This window comes from Pelobates fuscus, chromosome 5 (assembly GCF_036172605.1).
Source record: "Pelobates fuscus isolate aPelFus1 chromosome 5, aPelFus1.pri, whole genome shotgun sequence".
Classification (NCBI taxonomy): domain Eukaryota; kingdom Metazoa; phylum Chordata; class Amphibia; order Anura; family Pelobatidae; genus Pelobates; species Pelobates fuscus.
In genome coordinates, this window is record NC_086321.1 from 254144848 (window position 1) to 254171779 (window position 26932).

Genomic DNA, 26932 nt, shown 5'->3' on the forward strand with positions numbered 1-26932 from the left:
AAGAATAGTGCATAATGGCACAGGTTACAGGTCAGAGATATTAATAAAGCTATATATAGGTTGTGCAATATAAATAAGGGAAATATCTGTAGTCATTTTTAAGACTGACTGAAGATATTGAGACATGAAATACAAATCAAGGGTAAGATTACACTTGATGCTGAGATTCACAACCTCCAAAACACAGGCCTGATCCTGGGTGGTGCTATAGTTTCCCTCCAAGAAGGCTGTACTACTTGTTTATTGCTCTGAAGAATGGTGAAAGGTTCATACACAAATACAAAAAAGAATTCCAGTATAGACACACCTATATTTAGTTCCTTTTTATAAAAGAACTCCTGACAAACTATTGAAAATTACCCTACGTGCATGATTTGAACACATATTTATCTTTGTGTATTCTTTAGTGGACTGCTTACAAAAGTAATATTTTTGATTTTAATTTAGATTAAATATTTTTGATTTTAAAAATAGATTTGAAACGCTGTAAGTGACCTCTTGGGATCCAGAACTGTTATGCTGTTGAACAACTACAATTATAAATGTGCCATCAAACCAAATCACTTCTGTCTGAGAGAGCGAAGCTGCAGCAAAACCTTAAAACTGCTTTGTACCTTTACCTAATAGCTGGGGCTGAGGGACTAATATAGTGGTTACGCACATTACATACTAATGTGTGCTGATCCTTAAAGCACCTGTGATCTAACGTAGTGGCAATACAATCCAGGCCAGCATGGGTTACAAATATACAAAACAACACAATGGAAATGAACTAAACACTGATCCAATGCAAAAACATGATCCACTGTTAATTAATTATTAGATTCCATACTCCACAATTAATCAGGTATTATCACAATCATGCTATTCATGCTGATTAAAGAAACACAGCCCAATCTTATGTACAAATATGTTTCTGAAAGACATTGCAAGCTTCTTCCAAAATGCCACATAAAGCTTATGTTATGTTTCAACAAGCGGCCTCAATGAAAACATTCCTCTCTTGGAACAGCACTATGAAGACCTGATCCAGACGTGAAGATACAGCATTATACAGTTGCAAGGTTAACGACATTACAGCAGCTTGTATGAATCATGCAGGGGTGAAGTATAATCAAATAAAAAGGCATGACAAGAAACCTGATATGAATAAAGTGCCAGCGTGATGAAAGTTCTTACCTTCTTCGGTCATAGTGTCATAATATTTTAGTTTTCCATATGCTCCAAGTTCTACAATATTACAGTAAAAACACAGAAGAAAGATGACCAATAAGTGTGTACAGGAGTGCAAGCTCTGCCATTATATACTGTGTCAGTGAGCTCTCAGAAGACATGATTGCACGATACAGAACACACTAAATCGTATTTTGATTAGAAAATGAAAGAACAATAACATAGGCAGCATGTCCATTTTAATAAAAACATTAACTATTTTAGAAAAGACATCTAATTTATTAGAGAAAAAAAATTTAGAATTAACTGTAATTGCATGTTGTATTGATAACAATAACAAAACATTTACAACTAAAAAATGGGATTTGTTTGAGTGATTTGCCTTCTTGTGGGTAAACAAATGTCTCTGCTATAAAATGTTTTTTATTGATGGACCTTATAAATTATCCCTAGTAACACTAATGTTCTGTAAACTTTATCATAACCCATTCTCAAATTATTCCGTTAAGACTGTTGTCATATCAGGATATCTCCAAAACGTAAGACTTGCTTCACTTAACACAAGATTGCAAGCCTTAGAATTTTGTCAATTTACCCCAATTTAATGCTTAATCATTCATGTGTGAAAATGAATGGAAAAATCTGAATACGTTTCTTCCATTCTAATCAATATTTCTCATGGTCCAAAAATATATATATTTTTATAAGCATAATAAACCGTCATATTGCATAAGTAATTTATTTTTGCACTAAACTGGATACTTAGTTTATACTATTCCTAGGACAGTTCATCAAAAATTAAGACGTTGCAAAAAAAAAACAAAAAACATAAATTGTATAAAAATAAAAAGTCTGTACAAATTAAGCTAAACTGGGTAACTTGTGGTAAAAAATATCAACAATAAACTTTTTTTCCACTTCTCCATTTTTGGTCATTGTTCTAGATGTTGGATCTGCCAGTTTTCAAGTTAACCTAACTCAGTTACATTATTACATTATGAACAGATGCTTAAAAAAACTGAGCCTTATCATGATTGGTTACAATGCATTCATTTTCTTTATGCTTTACATGTGCTCACATTTCGGAAACAAAGTAGGTTACTATACATCACATTTCATATGTTGTGGCTTATAATAATCCTGTGTTTCATATATGGCATAACTGTTATAAGATGTTACAATATCATTTTAAAAATATATATATTTTTTAAAGGTATATAGTTAAATGTTTTGTGCGACAGACATGAAAATCATATCTGATTCAGCCTTAGGAGAAAATGTAAGAAAAAAAACAGAGTGTAACAAATGGTGGAACAGTAAACCTGACATTCTGGGAGGGTGACAAGAAATACATTCCTGCACAAATACAATCTAGAAGACCTAAAAGATTTAAAATATTTTATTTTTCTATCCAAAAAATATTTTTATTGGAGTCCCCTAAACAAAGAATTTCGGTGAGAAATCCACCGTTTGATAGAACCATAATTCCACCACAATGACAAGAAACAATGAGTGGCACGAACAAAATGTTGAGAATTTCCATGAAACTAGCTACATCCAAACATATGAACAACCTGGAACAATACTACTATGTATAACGTGACAAAATTCTGACACTTATTGTAGGAAAAGAGGTTTTTATTAAAAAAAAGTTTTGTGGGAGTTGAAGTGTTAAGCAAGACATATCAGTTTTAATTATGCCTAAAGACATTTTTAGCATAAAACATAAACACTTTATGATAAGTGTGTGAGCTCCTCTAAGATAAATTAATTTGATCAAATTCAGTGATACAAGCGAACTGCGTTCAATGGGGTTTAGCCACTAAGGTGGAAGAGTGAGGAATATACAAGAGAATTGCACATTTTAGTTAATGATAGCCAAGCAGGATAATTTATCCAGGCCATCTGTTTATGCTTGGCTATGGCCCTAAACACTTGTCAACAATTCCCAGGTTATTGATTAAACTTAACAGTTTTTTTGTGTCACGACACACACAAAATTTACAGAGCATACAGTCCAATCCAGTTATATTGTACTTAATTACAAGCTCAAACGTAAAATATTTATAGAAATGGAAAGGTTCTTATTATCATCAGCGAGGCAGAGCACGTATATTATTAATGGCCAATTTAAAGCTCAAGCAAATTTTGACTAGAGCACCCTACTTGTTAAGTACAATTTATACACCTGGGAATAGTGTGAAATGAATGTTTCCATTTATAAGAAGTTTTATCAATTACATGACAATCCCACGGTTACCCTCCATCCCCAGCCTCCCCTTAAATCCTAATCTTAACTCCAAACCCAAACCCAATCCGTACTCATGCAGGTGCCACTATTAACAGAAATACAATGTCCCTGTGTCAATATGCACTCAGCTACATTTCAGTGTCTCAAAAACAATGTCTGAATTTAAAAACTCAACATTTCAATCACAACATACATGTATACGTAATGAATGATGCTTGCCGAATTGTTAGCCTAACAATTTATTGTCTTAATACCTATTCTTTAGTATGCAGAGCTTAGTTTTATTACAGCCCCCCTCTTAGAAAACCATTATTTTTTGTGTATGTGATTTTATGGGAACATCTTATTCGGCTACTTTGGCAAATAGTTGTGGATATGTTGTATTTTGTGCATCCCTCTCCCTTTTTAGAATATGTGGGTATATCAGTATTGCTGACTGCAACTCCATTGGAGCTTATTACTAACCTCTCCTGCTTAAAGGGATTTTATAGTGTCAGGAAAACAAAGCCGTTTTCCTGGCACTATAGTTTCCTACAGTGCCGCAGCACTGAAGAGGTTAAATCCCCTTCAGTCACTTATCTGAAGGATACCTAATGCACATGTGCTGCAATGACCGCACTTGCATTAATATTTCCCTATAGGATAGGATTACTCAATGCTTTTCTACGGAGATTCTGGTGGTGCTGGAAGTCCTCATGCATAGCGTGAGGACGTCCAGTGTCATTTAGATGACCAAAAGTTGTCTAAGCACTCAGAAGTCCTTCTAGTGGCTGTCTGGTAAAGAGCCACTAGAGAAGGAGTAAACCCTGAAAGGTAACTATTGAAGTTTCTCAGAAACTTCAATAACTACAACTGCGGGGCTAAGGGACATGGGACATTGCACGCAGACCACTTCAATGAGCTGAAGTGGACTGGGTGCCTACTGTGTCACTTTACTATCACAGCTAAACTATATATGTCAAGTTGAACTGAAAATTCTAAAGGAAAGTTCTAAAATATCCACGGTAAACAAGTGTTACATTGAACACCACTTGGGTATTCTCTCACTGTAACAATAATTAACTTGGTCACAGGTGTAGTTTATTTATAGATTTTTCTCACCAATGTAGAGAGTTATTTTTGGAAAATAAATACAAGAGGTAGGATGGAGGCAGACTCTGACAAAAATACATATCTGGTGTTTCAATAATGTTTTAATTGGATTGTAGTTTATGAAAAAACATGCGTGTAGCTTCTGAAATATGTAATGATATTGGTTTTCAAACACTACTGAAAGATACAACTTAAAGGACCACGCCAAGCATCTTTGAAACCAGAGTAATCTGAATTCACATTTCCTGGTTAAATACTTTATTATTATTATCTTAAACCACAACACTGTGCTGCAGTGATACCACAATTGCCCTTGTAATGCCCAAATGACTTCTTACCTGGGGTTTGCTTATTGCTGCTCCCTGCCTCTCCTATTTTGCTATGAAGAGCTAGAGGTTTTCCATAGCAAAATGAGTACACTGATCTAGGGTCAGCTAATTTCTCTCAGCCCTTTACCTAAGTCATTTACAACTGGGCTTAGTTGAGGTAGCAAGTTTCCAGCACTTATAGAGACTGGAAGCAGCGCATGTCAGATCCCAGGTAAGAACTCAAACCATTAGCAAACAGGTCTACTTACATTAGGGGAAAGTCAGGGAACTCCTGGCAATGTTAAACAAAAATCTGCACACCAGTCAAGCCATAAGACTTGCTTTTCCCACAGAAATCACAAATTTGCAGTGATGTTACTACCGTAAAGGATTCTGGGTGGGCATATGTAAATTAGTTTAACAAAGAATCACATTTTATATATATATGTATATAGCACATGGATTATTGAACACTCCTTCCAAGGTGCTCTATGAATACAAAAGCCACTAGAGTGCTCATGTGCACAGCACCATGGGGTTTAACTAATTAGCATTTTATGTTCTAGCTAGTACAACCTAGAATATGAGGTAAATGACAAAACTTTGTTAATGAGTTCAGCAGCAAAAAAACATATGACATAGCACAGTTCCCAATTAAGAAGTAAAATGTAATTTTGGATGATGAGTTAGGATCACAGGGAACATGTTGTTCTGAGAAACACTTTATTTTAGCATCACCCTATATATAACTTGTTAAAATATTCAATATTCATGCCTCCTTTGAATATGCTGGGATAAGCACATTATCTAAGGGAATAAAAAGATCTGTTGCAAAATCTTTACTATTCTGCACCCATTAGCAATATCTTGAATACAGGTATTGTGGGAATATCGTGTGGTCAGGTACGTTTTTTTGAGAACTGTATTCTCTGAGCAGAAACAAACATTTTGACCTGCAACATTTTTTATTTTATATTTATTGTTACTATTTTTTTAAGCAATCTTTTCCTGTGCTGAAAAAGGACAAATAGTCTTGCAATGCCCCAACAGCACTAGCAAGAAAATCCACGTATATAGCTGAACAGAATAAAGCATTTGAGAGTACGACACAATTAGTATCTAAACAACACAAAACAATTAGTATCTGTGGCATGTACTTACCTCCCTCGAGCCGCGCTGACCTCCTCCTGCCGTGTGGCTTGACCGCTCCACGCAACCGCGTGGCATACTGAGAGAAACTCACCTCCCTCGAGTCCGACTGCGCAGCACATTCATGTGCACTCAGCTCCTCCTGCCGCATGGTCTGACCGATCCACGCGGCCGCGCAGCAGGACATCTATAAATAGATAGTAGGCGTGATGTCACGCCCATTATTAAAGTGACCACGTCATCATTGCAGTCCTAATCTTTTTTGAGTCACAATGATGACGTGGACCTATCAGAACATAGGTAAGCCTATTTAAGGTTTGTTTTACCCCCATTCATTGCCCTATCGTGGTGCCCGATCCTCACTTTGTGCTCCTAGTGATTCCCTAGTGATTTTCTGTGTTTGACTTCGGCTTCGTATTGACCTTGTGATTTCTGGTATCCTGACCTCAGCTTCGTATTTGACTTGTATTTTCTGGTATCCAGACCCAGCTTGACTTTATGTATTTCTGTATACTTAACTTTGAATCTCGCTATATTATCACGTAAAGTCCAGCCACTTTAAGGCTTGGTAATGCGCCTTTTGGATCCACCTTTTGTGGGTTTTTGTGACAGTTTCCACTAATAATACCAGTGTAAGTCAAGCATGTCTAGCAGTTAGGCAAGACAGAGGCTAAGCAGGGGCGTGCTAAGATAGCTAGGCATGTGAAACATATTGCAATAAACTCATGTGAAAACCACTTACCGTATATACTCGAGTATAAGCCGACCCGAATATAAGCCGAGGCCCCTAATTTTACCCCAAAAAACTGGGAAAACTTATTGACTCGAGTATAAGACTAGGGTGGGAAATGCAGCAGCTGCTGGTAAATTTCTAAATAAAATTAGATCCTAAAAAAATTATATTAATTGAATATTTATTTACAGTGTGTGTATATAATGAATGCAGTGTGTGTATGAGAATGCAGTGTGTGTGTATGAGTGCAGTGTGTGTATGAGTGCAGTGTGTATATGAGTGCAGTGTGTGTGTATGAGTGCAGTGTGTGTGTATGAGTGCAGTGTGTGTATGAGTGCAGTGTGTGTGTGTATGAATGCTGTGTGTATGAGTGCAGTGTGTGTGTATGAGAATGCTGTGTGTATGAATGCAGTGTGTGTGTATGAATGCAGTGTGTGTATGAATGCAGTGTGTGTGTAATGCAGAGTGTGATGCAGAGCCTTGGTGGGGGGTGGGCATTTTTATTTTTTAATTATTATTTTAATATTTTTTTTTGTTTCATTACATTTTTTTATTATTATTTTATTTTTTATTTTATTATTATTTTTATTTTTTATTTTTATTTTTTTTATTATTATTAATATATATAAATTTTTTTGTCCCCCTCCCTGCTTGCTAGCTGGCCAGGGAGGGGGGCTCTCCTTCCCTGGTGGTCCAGTGGATGGGCACTGTGTAGGAGGGGGCTGTGGGGGCTGCAGAGAGATGTTACTTACCTTTCCTGCAGCTCCTGTCAGCTCTCTCCTCCTCCGCCGGTCCGTTCAGCACCTCGGTCAGCTCCCAGTGTAAATCTCGAGAGAGCCGCAGCTCTCGCGAGATTTACACTGTGAGCTGACAGAAGAGCTAAACGGACCGGCGGAGGAGGAGAGAGCTGACAGGAGCTGCAGGAAAGGTAAGTAACATCTCTCTGCAGCCCCCACAGCCCCCATTGTCTGTATTATGGCAATGCAAATTGCCATAATACAGACTCTGACTCGAGTATAAGCCGAGTTGGGTTTTTTCAGCACAAAAAATGTGCTGAAAAACTCGGCTTATACTCGAGTATATACGGTAGTCTGATCAATTAAGAATACCTCTATCCTTCCTTATCTGATAAAAATAGACAAGAGCCATATAAGCATGTATTGATATAGCATAGGTGTGACAAAAGTAACCTCGTCACTGGCTTTTGGAGGGGACTGTTTGCCAGCCTCCTACCCTGTTGTTATGGCCCTGTGACAAACTGAACCTTGTCACGGGTTATTGGAGTGGCCTGCTGGCTAGCCTCTTGTCTCAGGACTATGGGCCCTGCAATATACCTTGCCAATGCACTTTAAAAGGCTCTGTTCATGTGAAGTATGTACTTTTGTACTCCAGACAGAGAGACCAACCGTTAGCCCTAATTCTCTGGAACTGTTTTGGGCATGAGACCATGTGCATGGTGGGTCAAAATAAGACTTCCAGGAAATCCCTGAACCCCTGAACTGATCTAGGTGATTTTTTTGATATGTTGGTCACCCAGATCAGGGCTATCAGGGGCTTTTTTTAAATGTATTTTTAGGGTACTTTTGGGATGTTTTTTTTTAAAAAAAGTATGTTTTTGCTGGAGATAATTGGATTAGATTAGTACAGGTCCTGTTTCAATTATCTCCAAGGCAGAGGGGATGGGTTGTGTGTTTGTATATAGGAGTGCCATGTATTTAACCATTGTTGTTCTTGGTCTGTGACTTGGTGCTGCAGTTCCCCACAAGGTTCAGGTGGGAGTGCCCCTTGCATGGGGACTTGCATATAAGGCCACTAGTGTTGTCGCGAACCCGGAATTTTCGGTTCGCGAACCGCGCGAACCGCCATTGACTTCAATGGGCAGGCGAATTTTAAAAACAACAGGGACTCTTTCTGGCCACAATAGTGATGGAAAAGTTGTTTCAAGGGGACTAACACCTGGACTGTGGCATGCCAGAGGGGGATCCATGGCAAAACTCCCATGGAAAATTGCACAGTTGATGCAGAGTCTGCTTTTAATCCATAAAGGGCAGACATCACCTAACATTGACACCTGTCCTCAAAGCCCAGCCCTGATACACACTGACACAGAGCAGAATAGAGACTGTTCCCCCTACATAGGGTCACTTGGCAGATACGGATTGACACCTGTCCTCAAAACCCCTGATACACACTGACACAGAGCCGAATAGGGACTGTTCCTCCTACATAGGGTCACTTGGCAGATATGGATTGACACCTATCCTAATGATCCCTGATACACACTGACACAGAGCAGAATAGAGACTGTTCCCCCTACATAGGGTCACTTGGCAGATATGGATTGACACCTATCCTAATGATCCCTGATACACACTGACACAGAGCAGAATAGGGACTGTTCCTCCTACATAGGGTCACTTGGCAGATATGGATTGACACCTGTCCTAATGATCCCTGATACACACTGACACAGAGCAGAATAGGGACTGTTCCTCCTACATAGGGTCACTTGGCAGATATGGATTGACACCTATCCTAATGATCCCTGATACACACTGACACAGAGCAGAATAGAGACTGTTCCCCCTACATAGGGTCACTTGGCAGATATGGATTGACACCTATCCTAATGATCCCTGATACACACTGACACAGAGCAGAATAGGGACTGTTCCTCCTACATAGGGTCACTTGGCAGATATGGATTGACACCTGTCCTAATGATCCCTGATACACACTGACACAGAGCAGAATAGAGACTGCTCCTCCTACATAGGGTCACTTGGCAGATATGGATTGACACCTGTCCTAATGATCCCTGATACACACTGACACAGAGCAAAATAGAGACTGTTCCTCCTACATAGGGTCACTTGGCAGATATGGATTGACACCTGTCCTAATGATCCCTGATACACACTGACACAGAGCAGAATAGAGACTGTTCCTCCTACATAGGGTCACTTGGCAGATATGGATTGACACCTGTCCTAATGATCCCTGATACACACTGACACAGAGCAGAATAGAGACTGTTGCTCCTACATAGGGTCACTTGGCAGATATGGATTGACACCTATCCTAATGATCCCTGATACACACTGACACAGAGCAGAATAGGGACTGTTCCCCCTACATAGGGTCACTTGGCAGATATGGATTGACACCTGTGCTCAAAACCCCTGATACACACTGACACAGAGCAGAATAGAGACTGTTCCTTGTCCACAGAGACCATGATACACACTGACACAGAGCAGAATAGGGACTGTTCCCCCTACATAGGGTCACTTGGCAGATATGGATTGACAAATCCCTGACAAACAGCTACCACATGCAAGGAAGGCAGCAGGGGCGCAAATGACCCACTCCCGACGCGGGAAGGTAGTGACGACAAATAACAATACAGGACTCTTTAGAGGCCCTGTGATTGTAATCAGTCCACTTGAAATCCTTTAACTTTGATCAATTGGAGGGAAGTCTGGTGCAGAGCCACTGACCCATGCACAGGGCCAGCCTTAGGCCTTTGGGTGCCCTGTGCAAGAAATCTTCCCGACGCGGGAAGGTAGTGACGACAAATAACAATACAGGACTCTTTAGATTTTCCAGACCCTGGGGTTGACATTAGTCCAGATTTACATCTTGTGACCCATGAGGATGTTCCAGGCACTACTTGTGAAATAAAGACAGATAATAAAGTGAATGATCCTTCTCCTTGGGACTTGCACCCTGTCGTTGAAGGTGGAGTAGGCAATGGCAAGAGCATGCTGTGGGTAGTCAGTGCAAACACTCTCTTCCCGGTGAATAATGAGGAGACTAACTATGATGACGTTATTTGCGTTGAAAGTAATGATGCCAGAGATCTTTTGAAACCATATGGAAGGAACGAATTGGTTAAAAGAAAGGCAAGAGACACGCTATAGAGACACAAGATATGAGTGGCAACTGTCAAAGCACACTGGCACAGGTCTGCAGAGCACACGCTGAAGTAGGCCTGAGACACCCGCTTGAAGACAAGTAACTGCTATTCAATCTATAACAGTGAAAAACTAATTTTGTTTTTAAAAGCACGCTATAGAGACACCAGATATGATTGGCAATGTGCACTGGAACAGTGCTGCAGAGCACACGCTGAAGTAGGCCTGAGACACCCGCTTGAAGACAAGTAACTGCTATTCAATCTATAACAGTGAAAAACAAATTTTGGTTGTAAAAGCACGCTATAGAGACACAAGATATGAGTGGCAACTGTCAAAGCACACTGGTACAGGTCTGCAGAGCACACGCTGAAGTAGGCCTGACACCCAGACGCTTGCAGACAACTAACTGCTCTTCTATTACAGTGAAAAAAAATATTTATTTTAAATCTAAAGCTTAAGCTATTGTAAAAACAGATATGAGTGGTGGCACTGGGCAAGAGGGCACAGTATCCACTGTGAAACTCACACAGAAGCTGGCAGGCAGGCAACTGCTCTTCTATTACAGTGGAAACAAAGTTTTGGTTTTAAAAGCACGCTATAGAGACACCAGATATGAGTGGCAACTGTCAAAGTACGCTGGCAGGGTTGTGCAGGGCACACGCTGAAGGAAGGCCTGACAGAGCCGCTTGAAGGACACTGACTGGCTGCTATTAGCTTACACTGGAAACCTTTTTTCTTTGTAAAAGCACGCTATAGAGACACCAGATATGATTGGCAACTGTCAAAGCACGCTGGCAGGGTTGTGCAGGGCACACGCTGATGGAAGGCCTGACAGAGCCGCTTGAAGGACACTGACTGGCTGCTATTAGCTTACACTGGAAACCTTTTTTCTTTGTAAAAGCACACTAAAGAGACACCAGATATGATTGGCAACTGTCAAAGCACGCTGGCAGGGTTGTGCAGGGCACACGCTGAAGGAAGGCCTGACAGAGCCGCTTGAAGGACACTGACTGGCTGCTATTAGCTTACACTGGAAACCTTTTTTCTTTGTAAAAGCACGCTATAGAGACACCAGATATGATTGGCAACTGTCAAAGCACGCTGGCAGGGTTGTGCAGGGCACACGCTGATGGAAGGCCTGACAGAGCCGCTTGAAGGACACTGACTGGCTGCTATTAGCTTACACTGGAAACCTTTTTTCTTTGTAAAAGCACGCTAAAGAGACACCAGATATGATTGGCAACTGTCAAAGCACGCTGGCAGGGTTGTGCAGGGCACACGCTGATGGAAGGCCTGACAGAGCCGCTTGAAGGACACTGACTGGCTGCTATTAGCTTACACTGGAAACCTTTTTTCTTTGTAAAAGCACGCTAAAGAGACACCAGATATGATTGGCAACTGTCAAAGCACGCTGGCAGGGTTGTGCAGGGCACACGCTGATGGAAGGCCTGACAGAGCCGCTTGAAGGACACTGACTGGCTGCTATTAGCTTACACTGGAAACCTTTTTTCTTTGTAAAAGCACGCTAAAGAGACAGCAGATATGATTGGCAACTGTCAAAGCACGCTGGCAGGGTTGTGCAGGGCACACGCTGAAGGAAGGCCTGACAGAGCCGCTTGAAGGACACTGACTGGCTGCTATTAGCTTACACTGGAAACGTTTTTTTCTTTGTAAAAGCACGCTAAAGAGACACCAGATATGATTGGCAACTGTCAAAGCACGCTGGCAGTGTTGTGCAGGGCACACGCTGAAGGAAGGCCTGACAGAGCCGCTTGAAGGACACTGACTGGCTGCTATTAGCTTACACTGGAAACCTTTTTTCTTTGTAAAAGCACGCTATAGAGACACCAGCTATGATTGGCAACTGTCAAAGTACGCTGGCAGGGTTGTGCAGGGCACACGCTGAAGGAAGGCCTGACAGAGCCGCTTGAAGGAGACTGACTGGCTGCTATTAGCTTACACTGGAAACCTTTTTTCGTTGTAAAAGCACGCTAAAGAGACAGCAGATATGATTGGCAACTGTCAAAGCACGCTGGCAGGGTTGTGCAGGGCACACGCTGAAGTAGGCCTGACACCCAGATGCTTGCAGACAACTAACTGCTCTTCTATTACAGTGAAAAAAAATTATTTATTTTAAATCTAAAGCTTAACCGATTGTTAAAACAGATATGAGTGGTGGCACTGACTGTGCAAATGGGCAAGGCATCCAACCTCACACAGAAGCTGGCAGGCAGGCAACTGCTCTTCTATTACAGTGAAAAAAAAATATTTATTTTAAATGTAAAGCTTAACCGATTGTTAAAACAGATATGAGTGGTGGCACTGGGCAAGTGGGCACAGTATATGCTGTGAGCCTGACACACAGGCTGGCAGGCACCTGCAATTACATTACACAGGAAAAAAAAAAAAAAAAAGCAGCCTGATGTTCTAGCCCTAAAAAGGGCTTTTTGGGGTGCTGTCCTTACAGCAGAGATCAGATGAGTCCTTCAGGATTGTAGTGGACACTGAATACCCTAGCCTAGCTATCAATTTCCCTATGTAATCAGCAGCAGCTAAACTTTCCCTCCTCTCACTAAGCATGCATCTTCCAAATTAATCGAAAATGGATGCTGGGAGGGAGGTTGGAGGGTGTGGAAGGGAGGGAGTGCTGCTGATTGGCTGTAATGTGTCTGCTGACCGAGAGGCACAGGGTCAAAGTTTGCCCAATGATGACGAATAGGGGGCGGATCGAACTGCGCATGTGTCCGCCCGCCGCGGCGAACGCGAACAAGCTAATTTCGCCGGGAACTGTCCGCCGGCGGACAGTTCGGTACATCACTAAAGGCCACCCATTAAACAGAATGCTTTACCCCTTCATGAAGTCTTGGCTCATGTTTGGGAGATTGGAGAACTACATACACTCAGGGGATTGCTATATCACAATACTCCCCTGAGTAGCTGTTCCTGCTATGCTCTCCGGACTTGGAGAGGTCTACCCACTGAAAGCTGGATCCTGGTCTTGGGTCCCCAACCAAGCTACAGCGGTTCATGGGGTTTATGGTGGTTATGGTGTAAACACAGTATGTGTGCACTTAGACTCCGCTAATGCTTACTATCTGCACAACTAGAGTAAATAAAAACAAAAATAAGTAGGATTGTTACATAGGCTTCATGGGTGTACCACCCGCTCTAGAACTAACAGCCGCATAATTAGACAAATGAGTCCTGTATACTTCTTGAGTGACAAAAGCTGTGTGTTATTGAGCAAGCCCCCTGAGCCGATAGACTGTACAGTCAACCTATATCCCTAAGGGGCATAGTCCATTTTTGTGAGCGGTGCAGCGATGCCAAGGTGAGGAGTCTGCTACTTTCTTGCCACAAACCTGGTAACTGTCCTAGTCCAGGTTCTTCCTGTTTGGGATAATATGGTGAGGGTCTGCGGGTCATTTGTGTGGGTCTTTGCTTGTGACTTGCGGCCCTCCGTTTGCATAGCCGATACGTCGCATCGGAGTCCTTTTAGCTCTCAGCACAGGTAGGAGGTAAAGAGGTATCTCTGCTCTCCTCAGAATAGCCCAGAAGCGTGCAAAAATAACATCAAGTGTATGCATAGTATGGTGGGGTAGGCCTGGTAGGTTTGCATAATGCAGCTTTGAGCCACATGTTGCAGGGTCTGGTGTGTCTGCAATCTTGGTGGCCTCCGCCCCCATCACCAGCCAGAGAGTACTTGTTCATCCACTGTAAGGCAAGAAATTGTGGCAGCCCAGATCAGCAGGTATCAGAATAAACCACACCGGTTCAGGGCAGGGCCGGCCTTAGGGGTGTGCAAGCTGTGCGGCCGCACAGGGCGCCATGGAGCAGGGGGTGCCCTGACAGCCGACACAGCCCGCACATGGCCGGTGTCAGGGTCTATTTAAAAAAAATATATATATCGCGGCAGAGGGGGCGGGGCTTACCGAGCTGCGGGGGCGGGGCTTATCGTGAGGCAGAGGCGGGGCTAATACCTCCCGAAGCCCCTGCTGCACAGGAAGAGGGAAGGAGTCCCTGCTTCCCCATCAGCCAGCTTCATCCACTGGATAGAGGTAAGTGTGACTGTTTGCCTGTTAGCCCTCTTTTCCAGCCCTCTATGTGTCCCACTATTCCCCCCTCCCAGCCCTTCATATGCTCCTATACCCCCCTCCAGCCCTTCATGTGTCCCTATAGCCCCCCAGCCCTCCATGTGTCCCTGTACCCCCTCCCAGCCCTGCATATGTCCTTATAGCCCCATGTGTAGCCCCCTCCCCAGCCCCATGTGTCTCATTATAGCCCCCATGTGTCCCTATAGCCCCCCCACATGTCCCATGTGGCTGTGTGACTGTGTGTGTGTGTGTGTGACTGCCTGTCTGTGTGTGTGTGTGACTGCCTGTCTGTGTGTGTGACTGCCTGTGTGTGTGTGTGACTGTCTGTCTGTGTGACTGCCTGTGTGTGACTGTCTGTCTGTGTGTGACTACCTGTCTGTGTTTGTGTGTGTGACTGCCTGTCTGTGTGTGACTACCTGTCTGTGTGTGTGTGTGTGTGTGACTGCCTGTCTGTGTGTGTGACTGTGTGTGTGTGTGTGTGTGACTGCCTGTGTGTGTGTGTGACTGCCTGTGTGTGTGACTGCCTGTGTGTGTGTGACTGCCTGTGTGTGTGACTGTCTGTGTGTGTGACTGTCTGTGTGTGTGTCTGCCTGTCTAACTGTCTGTCTGTGTGTGACTGCCTGCGTGTGTGACTGCCTGCCTGCGTGTGTGACTGCCTGCATGTGTGACTGCCTGTGTGTGTGTGACTGCCTGTGTGTGTGTGTGTGCCTGCCTGTGTGTGACTGCCTGCCTGTGTGTGTGACTGTCTGCCTGCCTGTGTGTGTCTGTCTGTTTGTAACTGTCTGTCTGTCTGTAACTGTCTGTGTGTGATTGCCTGCCTGTGTGTGTGTGACTGCCTGTGTGTGTGTGTGACTGCCTGTGTGTGTGTATAACTGTCTGTCTGTGTGTGTGACTGTCTGTGTGTGTGTGACTGTCTGTGTGTGACTCTAATTGTGTGTGTCGCTGTAGCTGTGCCATTGTGTGTGCCTGTGCCTGTATGTGTGACTGCCTTTAACTGAGTGTGTGTGTGTGTGTACATGCCTGTAACCAAGTTTAAATTTCCCCCACCCCTTCCTGTCAAGGCCGCACTTTGACTGACAGACGCTCACTCACTGACAGACGCACACTCACTGACAGACACACATTCTCATATACACTGACAAACAATGACATACACACACACACACACTATTACTTGGACACACACTGACAGATGCACACTCTCACTGACAGACGCATGCACTCACTGAAAGACGCACGCCCCCACTGACCGACACATACACACTCACTCACTGACACATACACACTCACTGACTGACACACACATTCACTCACAGACACACACACACACACTTACAGACACCTACAGACACACACACACACACACACACATTCACTCACAGACACACACACACATTCACTTAGACATACACACTCACAGACACATACACACAGACATTTCCACTAACACTCACAAACTAATATTTTTTTAATTTTATTTTAAATCCACCCAGCCTCCATGGGAGAGCTGGAGTGGATTTCTTGCCTGCAGTCCAGTGTGGCTGCTGGGCGGGCAGGCAGGGGGCGCACAGACTGAGTAGGCGGCTCTTAGTGATGCCAGGAGCCGGACTGACGTCATATTCCGGCTCACGGCTTCATTAAGCGGCGCAGAGGGAGCTGAGCAGGAAGAGCTCAGGTGAGTATGCTCCTTCGCTGCCCGCTGCCAGCCTCGGAGTGGAGGGGGGGCTCAAACATGGCCAGCCAGCCAGCTCTTGAGCCCCCCAGGACGTGAGGCAAGCAAGGGATCTGCCTGGGGGTTTGGGGGCGGCTTTTTTTGCCACCCCCTGCAAAGTGTCACCTAAGGCAGATGCCTTGTTTGCCTCACGATATACACGTCCCTGGTGCCTGTGTGTGTTACTGTATTCAGGCAACTTGGTGGGTGGTGGGGGGCGCCATGAAGACTTTTCGCACAGGGCGCCTATTTGCCTAAGGCCGGCCCTGGTTCAGGGGAGGAGTGGGGGAAAAGTCTCGAACAACAGCCAGAGTGTAGGTGAGGTAGGAGATACGTTTCTCCCGCTCAAGATTGTGAGGAAGGCCGCAGGAGCCCTCACCAAGTTGCCTTGCTTAAGGAAATATCGATTCAAGATGGACTCAGGTATGGTCTGCAGACAATAATCGCATGCCAGCTGCAAGATGGGATTTTCTTTCCTCTAGTTTTTAACGTAAAACACAGGGAATCTGAGGATCTCTCACAAACCACGTCCTGCTTGCTTGGAGGTCAGGAATCACCCCCGACCTGCAACATTTACTCACCCTAAGGGAGTTATTCACTAAACACTGGATTAAAAATGAAAGCAGTGGTAATTCATATTTACTTAAGCCAATTCCAGTTGAAATTCTGTCAGACCAAGTAAATATGCAGGAACAAGAAAAACAATAAAAAAGGCTGCGCCACAATCAGTAATAAAAAGTCCAGTTAAAAGGCAAAAGTCCAAATATATTATCCTTACAAATGGTCTTTAGTGATGAGGTCTTCTACTATTGCAGTGGATCCACTTTATATGAAAGATAAAAAGAGAGAAGGACAACCAATGGTGCAGTATGTAAAATTCAAGTATAGACGTAAAGGAGTAATAATATAAAACTCACATTTGCCAGAGCTAATAACCAGCTCTGGGGTGAAGCGCATTCAGCGGTTTAATCCCCGCTTGTGGGATATAAATGGATTCCTCTCCGTCACTGTTGTCCAATTCTCGGATAAAAAGAGACAACCAATAGTGCTCACTGTATGGTAATATTGATAAAAAAATAAAAGAATGTACTTACAAGACAAGAGCAGACCAACTGCTCTGTGATGACAGCGTGGGTGGATTTATCCCCACCTAAGGATTTCTTTAGGTACAGGAAACTTCCAAAGATGTATTTCAGAGGTTTTACATAAAACCAATAAAAGGTGAATAAGATAATACTAAAAAGCCAGGGTAAAATAGATTATGTGTCTATAAAAAAGGTAATTGGCACAATAAAATTACCTTTTTTATAGACACATAATCTATTTTACCCTGGCTTTTTAGTATTATCTTATTCACCTTTTATTGGTTTTATGTAAAACCTCTGAAATACATCTTTGGAAGTTTCCTGTACCTAAAGAAATCCTTAGGTGGGGATAAATCCACCCACGCGGTCATCACAGAGCAGTTGGTCTGCTCTTGTCTTGTAAGTACATTCTTTTATTTTTTTATCAATATTACCATACAGTGAGCACTATTGGTTGTCTCTTTTTATCCGAGAATTGGACAACAGTGACGGAGAGGAATCCATTTATATCCCACAAGCGGGGATTAAACCGCTGAATGCGCTTCACCCCAGAGCTGGTTATTAGCTCTGGCAAATGTGAGTTTTATATTATTACTCCTTTACGTCTATACTTGAATTTTACATACTGCACCATTGGTTGTCCTTCTCTCTTTTTATCTTTCATATAAAGTGGATCCACTGCAATAGTAGAAGACCTCATCACTAAAGACCATTTGTAAGGATAATATATTTGGACTTTTGCCTTTTAACTGGACTTTTTATTACTGATTGTGGCGCAGCCTTTTTTATTGTTTTTCTTGTCTTATTTTAAAGGGTTTGAGGGATTCCTTTTAAGGTTGCTGCCTATAAGTTAAGTAAGCGCTGTCTCATTCTTCCATTTTTTTCAAATCTGCAGGAACAGCCCAATGCATTTAGTGTCCTGATTAAAATCAAAGCTTACAGATTCACAAACCACCGATTAAACTAAAAATTGGAATTGAATGCATGTACATTTGCAAATTATCGTTCACTTGCTTTCATGCAAGTGAAAGATAATTTTAAGTGCTAATTAAAAGTCAAAAACCCTCGATAGTGCAAGGGTTAATTATGTGGTGGCTGACCAGAGCTTGCTAGCCAGTCACAACATTAAAAATGTAAAATAAATAAATGAAAAACCCTATGGGAGTCTCAAATACCCCCACATTACTTTAAGGGAAGTTTTAAACCTCCCAATGCCCCACCTGCCATGTGGCAGGTGGAGACATATCTGGGTAAAGTTTAAAATTAGTGACTGGGCAGTCATTGTCCAAGCTTGTGGGCATCAAGTGAGGGACAGTGGCCAGTGGGTAGGGGCTCTAATTATAATGTTAAAGAGGGAGGACTTACTTTCCTCATGTCCTCACCTATTGGTGGCAGGTAGGAGCCATAATGATAAGATTCTGGGAAAGGACCTAATGTTATGCCCTCGGCTCCCACCCATTGGTGGCAGGTGGGAGCCCTGATAATATTAGAGGAGGGGCCTAATGTCCTTGTCTCCACCCACTAGCTGCAGGTAAGGGGCCCTAATTATGATATTCGGGGGAACTAATTAGGGACTCCATCCAGACATGGGTTGTGAATTGGGGATCTAAATATATAAACAATGCCATTGTCCACCCATCCAATAATGGCATGTCCCCCCTTTCAACCTCTGGATGGATAGGGGTTCCCAATCCCCTAGCCACCTCACTTTAAAAATAAAGAACACTACCTTCAGCCCCAAAAAAGGCCAATTAAAATCCATAAATCCTGGTGCAACTAATAAAAATATTAAAAACCTAATTCACAAAAACAACAACAATAGAACAGTAAATGTTTAAAAAGTGATGAATAAAAATAATTAATCTACGCCACATTAGGGCTTGCCACAAACTGAGCTCTCATAGTGAGGAAAGTCCTTATAAAGGCTTTTAAGTCTCAAGTCTTGCGAACCAAGTTTTTTTATTTTTTATTTTCATTTGTTGCCCACAAATGAGGGCATGGGGCCACCTCCTGTTGTTTCCCTGGCCCAATGCTACCCAGTCTCTAGTTTAAAAGTTTAGCAGATATGCAGCAGGTGGGAGCATAGGGAGGTTGTACTTTTCCTTTATGGTAGTATTGGGGTCTTAAGAATACTCAAATAGGATTTGTAGCCAACCCCACATAATCCAGATCTTCAGATCCATTAGGAGCCTGAATTGAAAATAGTGTTAAATAGTGTGAACAATGTCTGAATTTTGTAGTCTGAATGGTCCCGTATGCAGCCGGATGGTTTTGCTCCATTCAGTACAGTGCCATTTGGAGTTTAGTGAATAACCCCATAAATGTTAACTACTAGATTCACATGCCAGCTGTGATGAAAGCCAGCTGGCAGTTAGGAAGTCAAGACAGGGGAGTTTAGACAATGAATATTTAGGAGAAGATCCAGGTTCCCTGTGACATGAAGTCATGCACTGATCCAGTCAACCCCCAGGACATACCAATGGAATCATATGTTTGCCGTCTCCAAAGAGGAATCATTACTGAGACCAGGGTCAACCAACAGCTATATTTCCTTCTACTGGTGTGGTCTCAGTGGACAGACATGGACTTCTCTGCTTGCATGTCTTGCACCACACTCACAAAGGCATTTGTGGCTCACTAGCCAATTGATTTAAGATCTCCTCATTAACAGGTCCTAAGACACAAACAAGTGTTGATTACAAACAACGAATTAAGGGGGGGGGGAGGGGGGGGAGAGGGGGGGAAGAGGGGGAGGAAACTTAGATTCTTTATTTAGAACAAGAACTAGTCTTTACCAATTTATCCTTAAAGATATGGTGAAAAACATTTATATATCAAAAGTACAGTGTTGACCCGAAGGCAATCGTAATAACAGAAAATATATAATAGGTACCACTTTCAAGGAAATGGAAAAAGCAAAACTTAACACGGTTGTGCTTTCTTGTTTGGACTAATAAGCATACTATCAAGTAAACGGACAAATTTCTAGACAACCAGCAGAGTGTGCTGTAGCATTGTCACATCTTTCTTCCATAAACAAAGAGGTAAGATGGTGATGGACAGATCACACAATTTCTGACCTCCATCTTCTATCTCCTGGACGTGTTATCCTCTGCCACCCAAACACATACACTGCTGCTATATAGAGGTTTTTGACTGTACTGGTTCCAAGAAACTCAATCTGATGCAGGTTAGTGGTGACTCCTAAAGTCACATAAAGGGGCAACCACCCACCATAACTGTTTGCAAACAAAGGTAGTCCTGGTTTGCGAGGAAGTTGTGTGCAGTGCAGCACTCATTCATTGGTCGGGTTGATTCTTTTGCAGAGTGGGTATTGCAGGTGTTGTTCTGGATAAATCACACTATGACTGACCTTGTGCACTGGAAATATGCCTTTACACCTTTACACATGTGGCATTGCGTACTGGGGTCTGAATTACTGCTTCACCTCTCTCTGTCTAATTCAGGTTACTTCTTGTGCAACTGCATTCAAATCTGTGCATTCGCCCTTTGTTAGGTTGATGCCAAGGCAAACCACGGGTTCTTGCCATCTATACTCAAACGCTGACTGTGGAGTAACAGACAGCGTCTGACTCGACTCTATTCACCTCAGCTGCTGCAACTTTGGGTTCCATGCCTCATTACCAACCAAGTACTTGTTAGCTTCTGATGGCCCACTGGTCTCTTCACAACAGTTGTTGCTCCTCTCTCTATGTTAGCAGGTCCTGCTGCTTGCCTCCAGAAGTGAAATATTTCACAGCCTACCAAACATAACATATCTGCCCACAAACAAGACATATGCAGCTCTCCATTCCCCCCACGTACAACCCTCCAAGTAGTCTCCATAAACACGTGAAACCCTTACACAAACTTCAACAAATGTATATTGTGAAGAGATAGTGGGTACATTACACCAGCAGGGACACAGCAGGAAGGACACCGAAAAAAGAAAAATAAATGAAAAGAAGGGGGACTAGAAGGGGTAGATAATTCAGTGGCAAAAAAGACAAAGAGTGTAGGTAAAATTTGTAAATGTAATCTACCAACAAAAGTACTTACATTAGCACAAAAAAAAATTATTAGCTAAAGGCTTAAAATTCTGTCCAACCATTCATTTTGACATCTCTCAATTCATTTTGATTCAAAGAAATTTGTTGACAAGCTGTGTCCAAAAAGATTTTTTAGTGGAAAAATTTAACTTCAAGGAGATTCAGGGAAAATTAATGATCAGCAAAGTGATATGAAACATACACAATTAAGGAAGTTTTTCCCCCAAACGTTTTAAGCGCCCAATTCTATTGTTGGTAATGAGATAAGTTGATAGAATAAACAGAATAGAAGAATATAAAAGACATATAAATAATACCCCCGCTGCTTGATTCTGCAAGAGCCTTCTGATTTAGAGACTTTTTAAAAACGGAAGGGCAGAGAGGCAGGGCGATTTATCACTGGAACACAGACTTTGGAGTTAAACCCTTCAAGAACAGTTTAACCCCGTAAGGGACCTCCTGGCACCATAACAACTTAATTTCAAAGTCCCTTTAAATGAGCATTTTGAATCTTTGTGTTATTAATACATTGTTGATTTACTATGCAACTGGGGTTTTCTGGTTTCTCTCATTCTAACACCAGAAAGTGTGGAAGAAGCATAAAGTGCCAATATTTCAGGGTGTGTGGGATATATTCCCTCTCAAATTGGAACTTCGGGCAGAAGGAGCACTGGTATATGTGAGTGTGATTCTCAGAAACTTTAGATTCCACTACAGATCACACAGATTGTCTGCACTTTAAAGTTTGATTTTTTTTCTGATATATAGAACATTGCATTAATAAGGAGTGTTGGTTATTGGTAAAATAATAAAGGAGACAAAAAAATGGGGAACAGAGACACATACAGTGTAAGTCAGAAAACAAGAATCAACACAGTGCGTAATTTAGTAGAAAGTATCCACTTGTGAAACCCCCAGTGTTAGTCAAATGGAAAGTCACTGAAAAAAAAAAAAGATTAAGGAGCAGGGAAGGCACAGAGACTGGCAATCTAGTGAAGTGAAAAAGATGGTAAAAGAGACCTTACCCCTTAATGCCATGAGGGTGTATTATTCCTTCTTGCAAAAGCAGTACGTGTGTATGCATGTAGCGGTGTATGTGTGTACATATATCTTAACAATCAAACACCAACACAACACCCTTGCAATCAAACACAAACATTACATACAAACAAACTGCTGTATTCAAACTCCAAAATTATATACAAACAACAACAATACACACAAAAGCTCACATGCATGTATACGCCAATACTACATACAAACACACCCCTGTATTTAAATGTAAACAATACACATAAGCGCATCACAACATTACATACATAGCATGTTTTAGTAGTATTAGTAACATGTCTAACTCTGTATGCAGAAAATCATTAACAAATTTCTACTCTTGTTTGAATTACCATCTCATAGTGCAGTAAATTAAGGTATAGCTATCAGTGATTCACACTCAGTAGAATGTATCTCTTATCTTCACAATTTCCTAAATATAACATGATATGAAATAAAATATAGTCTCTAGTCTATAAAAAAATGTTTAAAACAGAGGGGGGTGACATACAAGTGAGTAATCATGAGCAGGTGCATACAAGAAATGTGACATTGATGGTGTGAATGTAATGTGAATACTATAAATATAGCAGTGTAACAATGGTGTGAAAAAATATGGCGAAGAAGTAAAACGTCAGTAAGTTTAGAAAGACAGAATGTGTATAAGGTGTAACTTAAGACAAATAACATACTGAATATTTAATGTAAGCTATAATGAGGCTTGAACGTTGCTATGTTCTGATGTCAAATATGTGGAATGTTAACTCGGATAAGTAGCGGTTAAATTTAAGCTGCAGATGCTTAGATGTAAGTAAAGGCAAAGACTTGTGGCTGAAGACCATAAAACAGGAAAACTGCAAGTTATGCTCAGGGCCTATAGACACTTGACCACTAGGGGGCACCTGGTTTCAGCACTTTTAATGCACTTTTTTGAGCTTAAAGGGCTAGTTTAGGAACCATAACAACTTAATTTAAATTAAGTTGTTAAGGTGCCAGGAGGCCCCCCGAGTGCACTCTTACCTCAAGGGGTTAAACCACTCTCGAATGGTTTAACCTCAAAGTTGCCTCCAGTGCCGACGTCATCTCCCCCAGGCGGCATCTGGTTTCTGCAATTTCCGTTTCAGGAAGCATGGAGTGTTGCTGGGGAGGGGTGGCGCTGATTGCAAAGAATCATACTTTTTCCAAACCAGTTTTGTGACTGGGGAGTCACTGGCTGAGAGCGTCAGCACCAGGAAGCGCCTATAGTGGCTGTCTGAAAGACAGTCACTATAGGAGGAGTTAACCCTGCAATATAATTATTGTATTAATATTGCATGGTTGGGAGGATAGGGACACTGCACTCAGACTGCTTCAATGAGGTGAAGTGGGCTGGGTGCCTATAGTGTCCCTCTAACACTAAACACCATATGTAATCTAACTCTGAACCACTCCTAACTCCTAACCACTTCAAACATTATCATATTCCTGCATTCATTTACACAGCTGCATACACTCACTATACTCACAGATTCAAATACAATATATGATAAGGTTAGAAATATGTTTCTTATTATACATATGCAGCTGTCAAATCCGATTTTAAGATGTGTTTAGGCCTGCAATGTTCAGTTCATGAATTAATATTACTTACTTTTCCTGCCTTATTTGGGGGAAAGGGGCACCTTTGAATGTAGGCACATGACATATAAATACGGCCATGGGCATGCTGTAATGCTCATTTTTGGTTTTTAATATTCACATATTTGGCTTTTGAGTATGATGTTTTATATATTACCAGGGAGAGGAGGTAATCAATTCCTTCCCCCAGCGGCAGATTCCCAACCGGGTTCCGGGTGTAGTGGATGGGACTGTGGTCTCCCCTGACAGCCCCCCCAGCAGAAGAGCTGGCATCAGAGCAGACCACAGCTTGCCTTTGCCCTACCTGTTCCCTTGTTCCAGAGCCTGACTACAAACAGGCCAACCCAGCTAAAGCGCTGGCTACAGGGCTGCTGGCCTCTGCCCACTAAGCACAGACAGCTCCACCACAGGGAACATGGGAGACACTGGAGATGATGGGTGTAACGGATCGCCTGGCACCCCGACTGGGTACCTCCGTTAATGGATGCTCCTAGCGTTTCCTGAGGACTCCAAGCACTCTGGTAGACACCACAATCACCGAATCTGAGAAGCATATAAATCCTCTCAAGCCTCTGAATGCTGTAGACAGTTGAATAGGAACCATACGAATAGGTTTTCAATCCTAGCAGTCAAACTGGAACAGCATACAATAAATCCTCCCCCAATAATGAGACGACACTTCACTTTGAGGGTAAAACAGGAACTCTCGACTGGCTCATCCAGCCTGGCTTTTATTTCCATCTCACACATACAGGCCACACCCAGGGGGAGGCATAAAATAACCAATCCGAGATATGGTACAACCCACACATCCCCTCCCCTTAGCCTGAGAGATAATCCACTTATTATACAGTTTAAAACATAACTTTTACACAATATCTGTAACTTCAAAACCATACATCACATTCACATACAAATCACATATTCAGACTCAGCATACTTTAAACATAAACACTTCCAAAATTCAGGCAAATCCCTCCAGTGGATCAAAAGTTACACGGAAGTCCTTTTATGACCGACCGCAAGCACATTTTCTTGCCCAAAACAGTTCCATAGATTTGGGCTGTGCGGTCGGTCAATTCCTGGCATAAAAACGGCTAAGTCCCATTCGAAGTGTGCCTGTACTTCGACTTTGGTCGAAGTGTCGAAGTGGAGTTGATGTTAAGGGTCGGCGGTGTTCGAAGTTAAAATGGCCGCCGCCACATGGTCCTTTGTCCGATACCGGCCAGTTCGACGACTTCGACAACTTCGGTAACTTCAGTAACTTCGACAGCTTCGACAGCTTCGACAACTTCGACAACTTCGACAGCTTCGACAGCTTCGACAGCTTCGACAGCTTCGACTGTGTCCGAAGTGCCATATACAAAAGTACCAATCTGTCCCCAAAGTATTTAAAGGGCTAGGGACAGTATTATACAATCCACATGCCCAAAAGTAGTTCTTAAAGGGTCAGTACATTATGGTAGCAGTCCATAAGCCCCAATTCAGTCCCTTAAAGGGCAATATCTCCCAGGGACCATAATCACTGGGCAGGAGGCTAGCAACCAGGCTTCTCCAGTTCTCAGTGGCGAGGTTGGTTACCCACAAAGAAACCTGGAACTGACCAGACGGAGTATGGAGCAGGAGGCTATCAGGCCAGCTATTTGTTTTTGGGTGGGCTGCTCAACTAACTCAGGTAGAGACCGGCAGCAAGTCTGGTACCTGGTTAGTCTTCCTATGGGGGGGGGGGGAATGGTGTGTGGCAAAGATGGCTCTGCCATGTGTTCCTGGAGGGGCCTGCTGGCTAACCTCCTGCCCAAAGACTATGAGCCATGTAAAAAGACATGTTAAAAGTTGACTTCCATGGAAAATCCGAACCACTGAACCGATCTGAATGATTCTTGGATATGTTGGTCACTCAGATCTGGGCTATCCGAGGATGTGACTCTTGTGGGGTTTCCGTTGATTTTAAGGGTACTTTGGGGTGTTGTGAAATTGTGTGTTTTTCTGTAACTGGAGATAATTGAGTTGTACAGGTCCTGACTCAATTATCTCTCAGGCATAGTGGAGGAGTATGTTGAATGTATTGCTTGCCTCTCCCTCTCCCCCTTTGTCCTGTCCTATTGTCTGATCCCACCATTCCTTATACTATAGTGATCTATGTACCCTAGTGTATGTAAATGTTGGCGTTTAAAATGTGTGTATAAATTGTGAGAGCTTAGTTGCATTAAACTGACTACTCCTAGCATTAAGCCTCAGCTCACGTGTGGGGGGAACAGCTATACTGCTATAATCACTGCTATACCTGCTATACTCTCTTGGAGGAGAGGTCTTTCCACTGGGAGCTGGATTCAGGTGTTGGTCCAGAGTGGGAATGGACGGCGATACCCCAGCCATGCTGCATCAGCTAAGGGGGGCTACAGTGCTTATGGTGTCCGGTGCGGTGCTTATGGTACTCGGCGACTACTAGGAAGCGTGATTGGCGGAGGTACCCAGTCAAGGTGCCAAGTGGTCTGCCATTGGCCCTGCTCACAACGTTAGTTTTGTTTCTCAGATAATTTAAGTATGTTTAATTTATGTTATTTTCCCATGTATAGTTTTCTTAGTATTGCACTTGTACTTTTTTACTAGATCACATGCAAGCACCCGAGCAAAGAACCTTTAGAATTCTATAGACAAGTTGCCTTACACAAAATAAATACTCAAACCCATCCATACTGG

The 26932-nt window shown here is 42.5% G+C and overlaps 1 protein-coding gene across 5 annotated transcripts in view; it reads right to left on the bottom strand.

Moving 5' to 3' along the window:
- Positions 1-26932, bottom strand: part of SLC24A2 (solute carrier family 24 member 2) — a 284348-nt gene that overhangs the window by 58851 nt on the left and 198565 nt on the right. For 4 of the 5 annotated variants that reach the window (XM_063455237.1, XM_063455238.1, XM_063455239.1 and 1 more), the window contains one exon: positions 1180-1230. The exons of the other annotated variant lie outside the window; for it this stretch is intronic. In XM_063455237.1, the coding sequence (XP_063311307.1) occupies positions 1180-1230 (51 nt within the window). The remainder of the gene's footprint in view (positions 1-1179; positions 1231-26932) is intronic. 5 annotated transcript variants of the gene reach the window in all.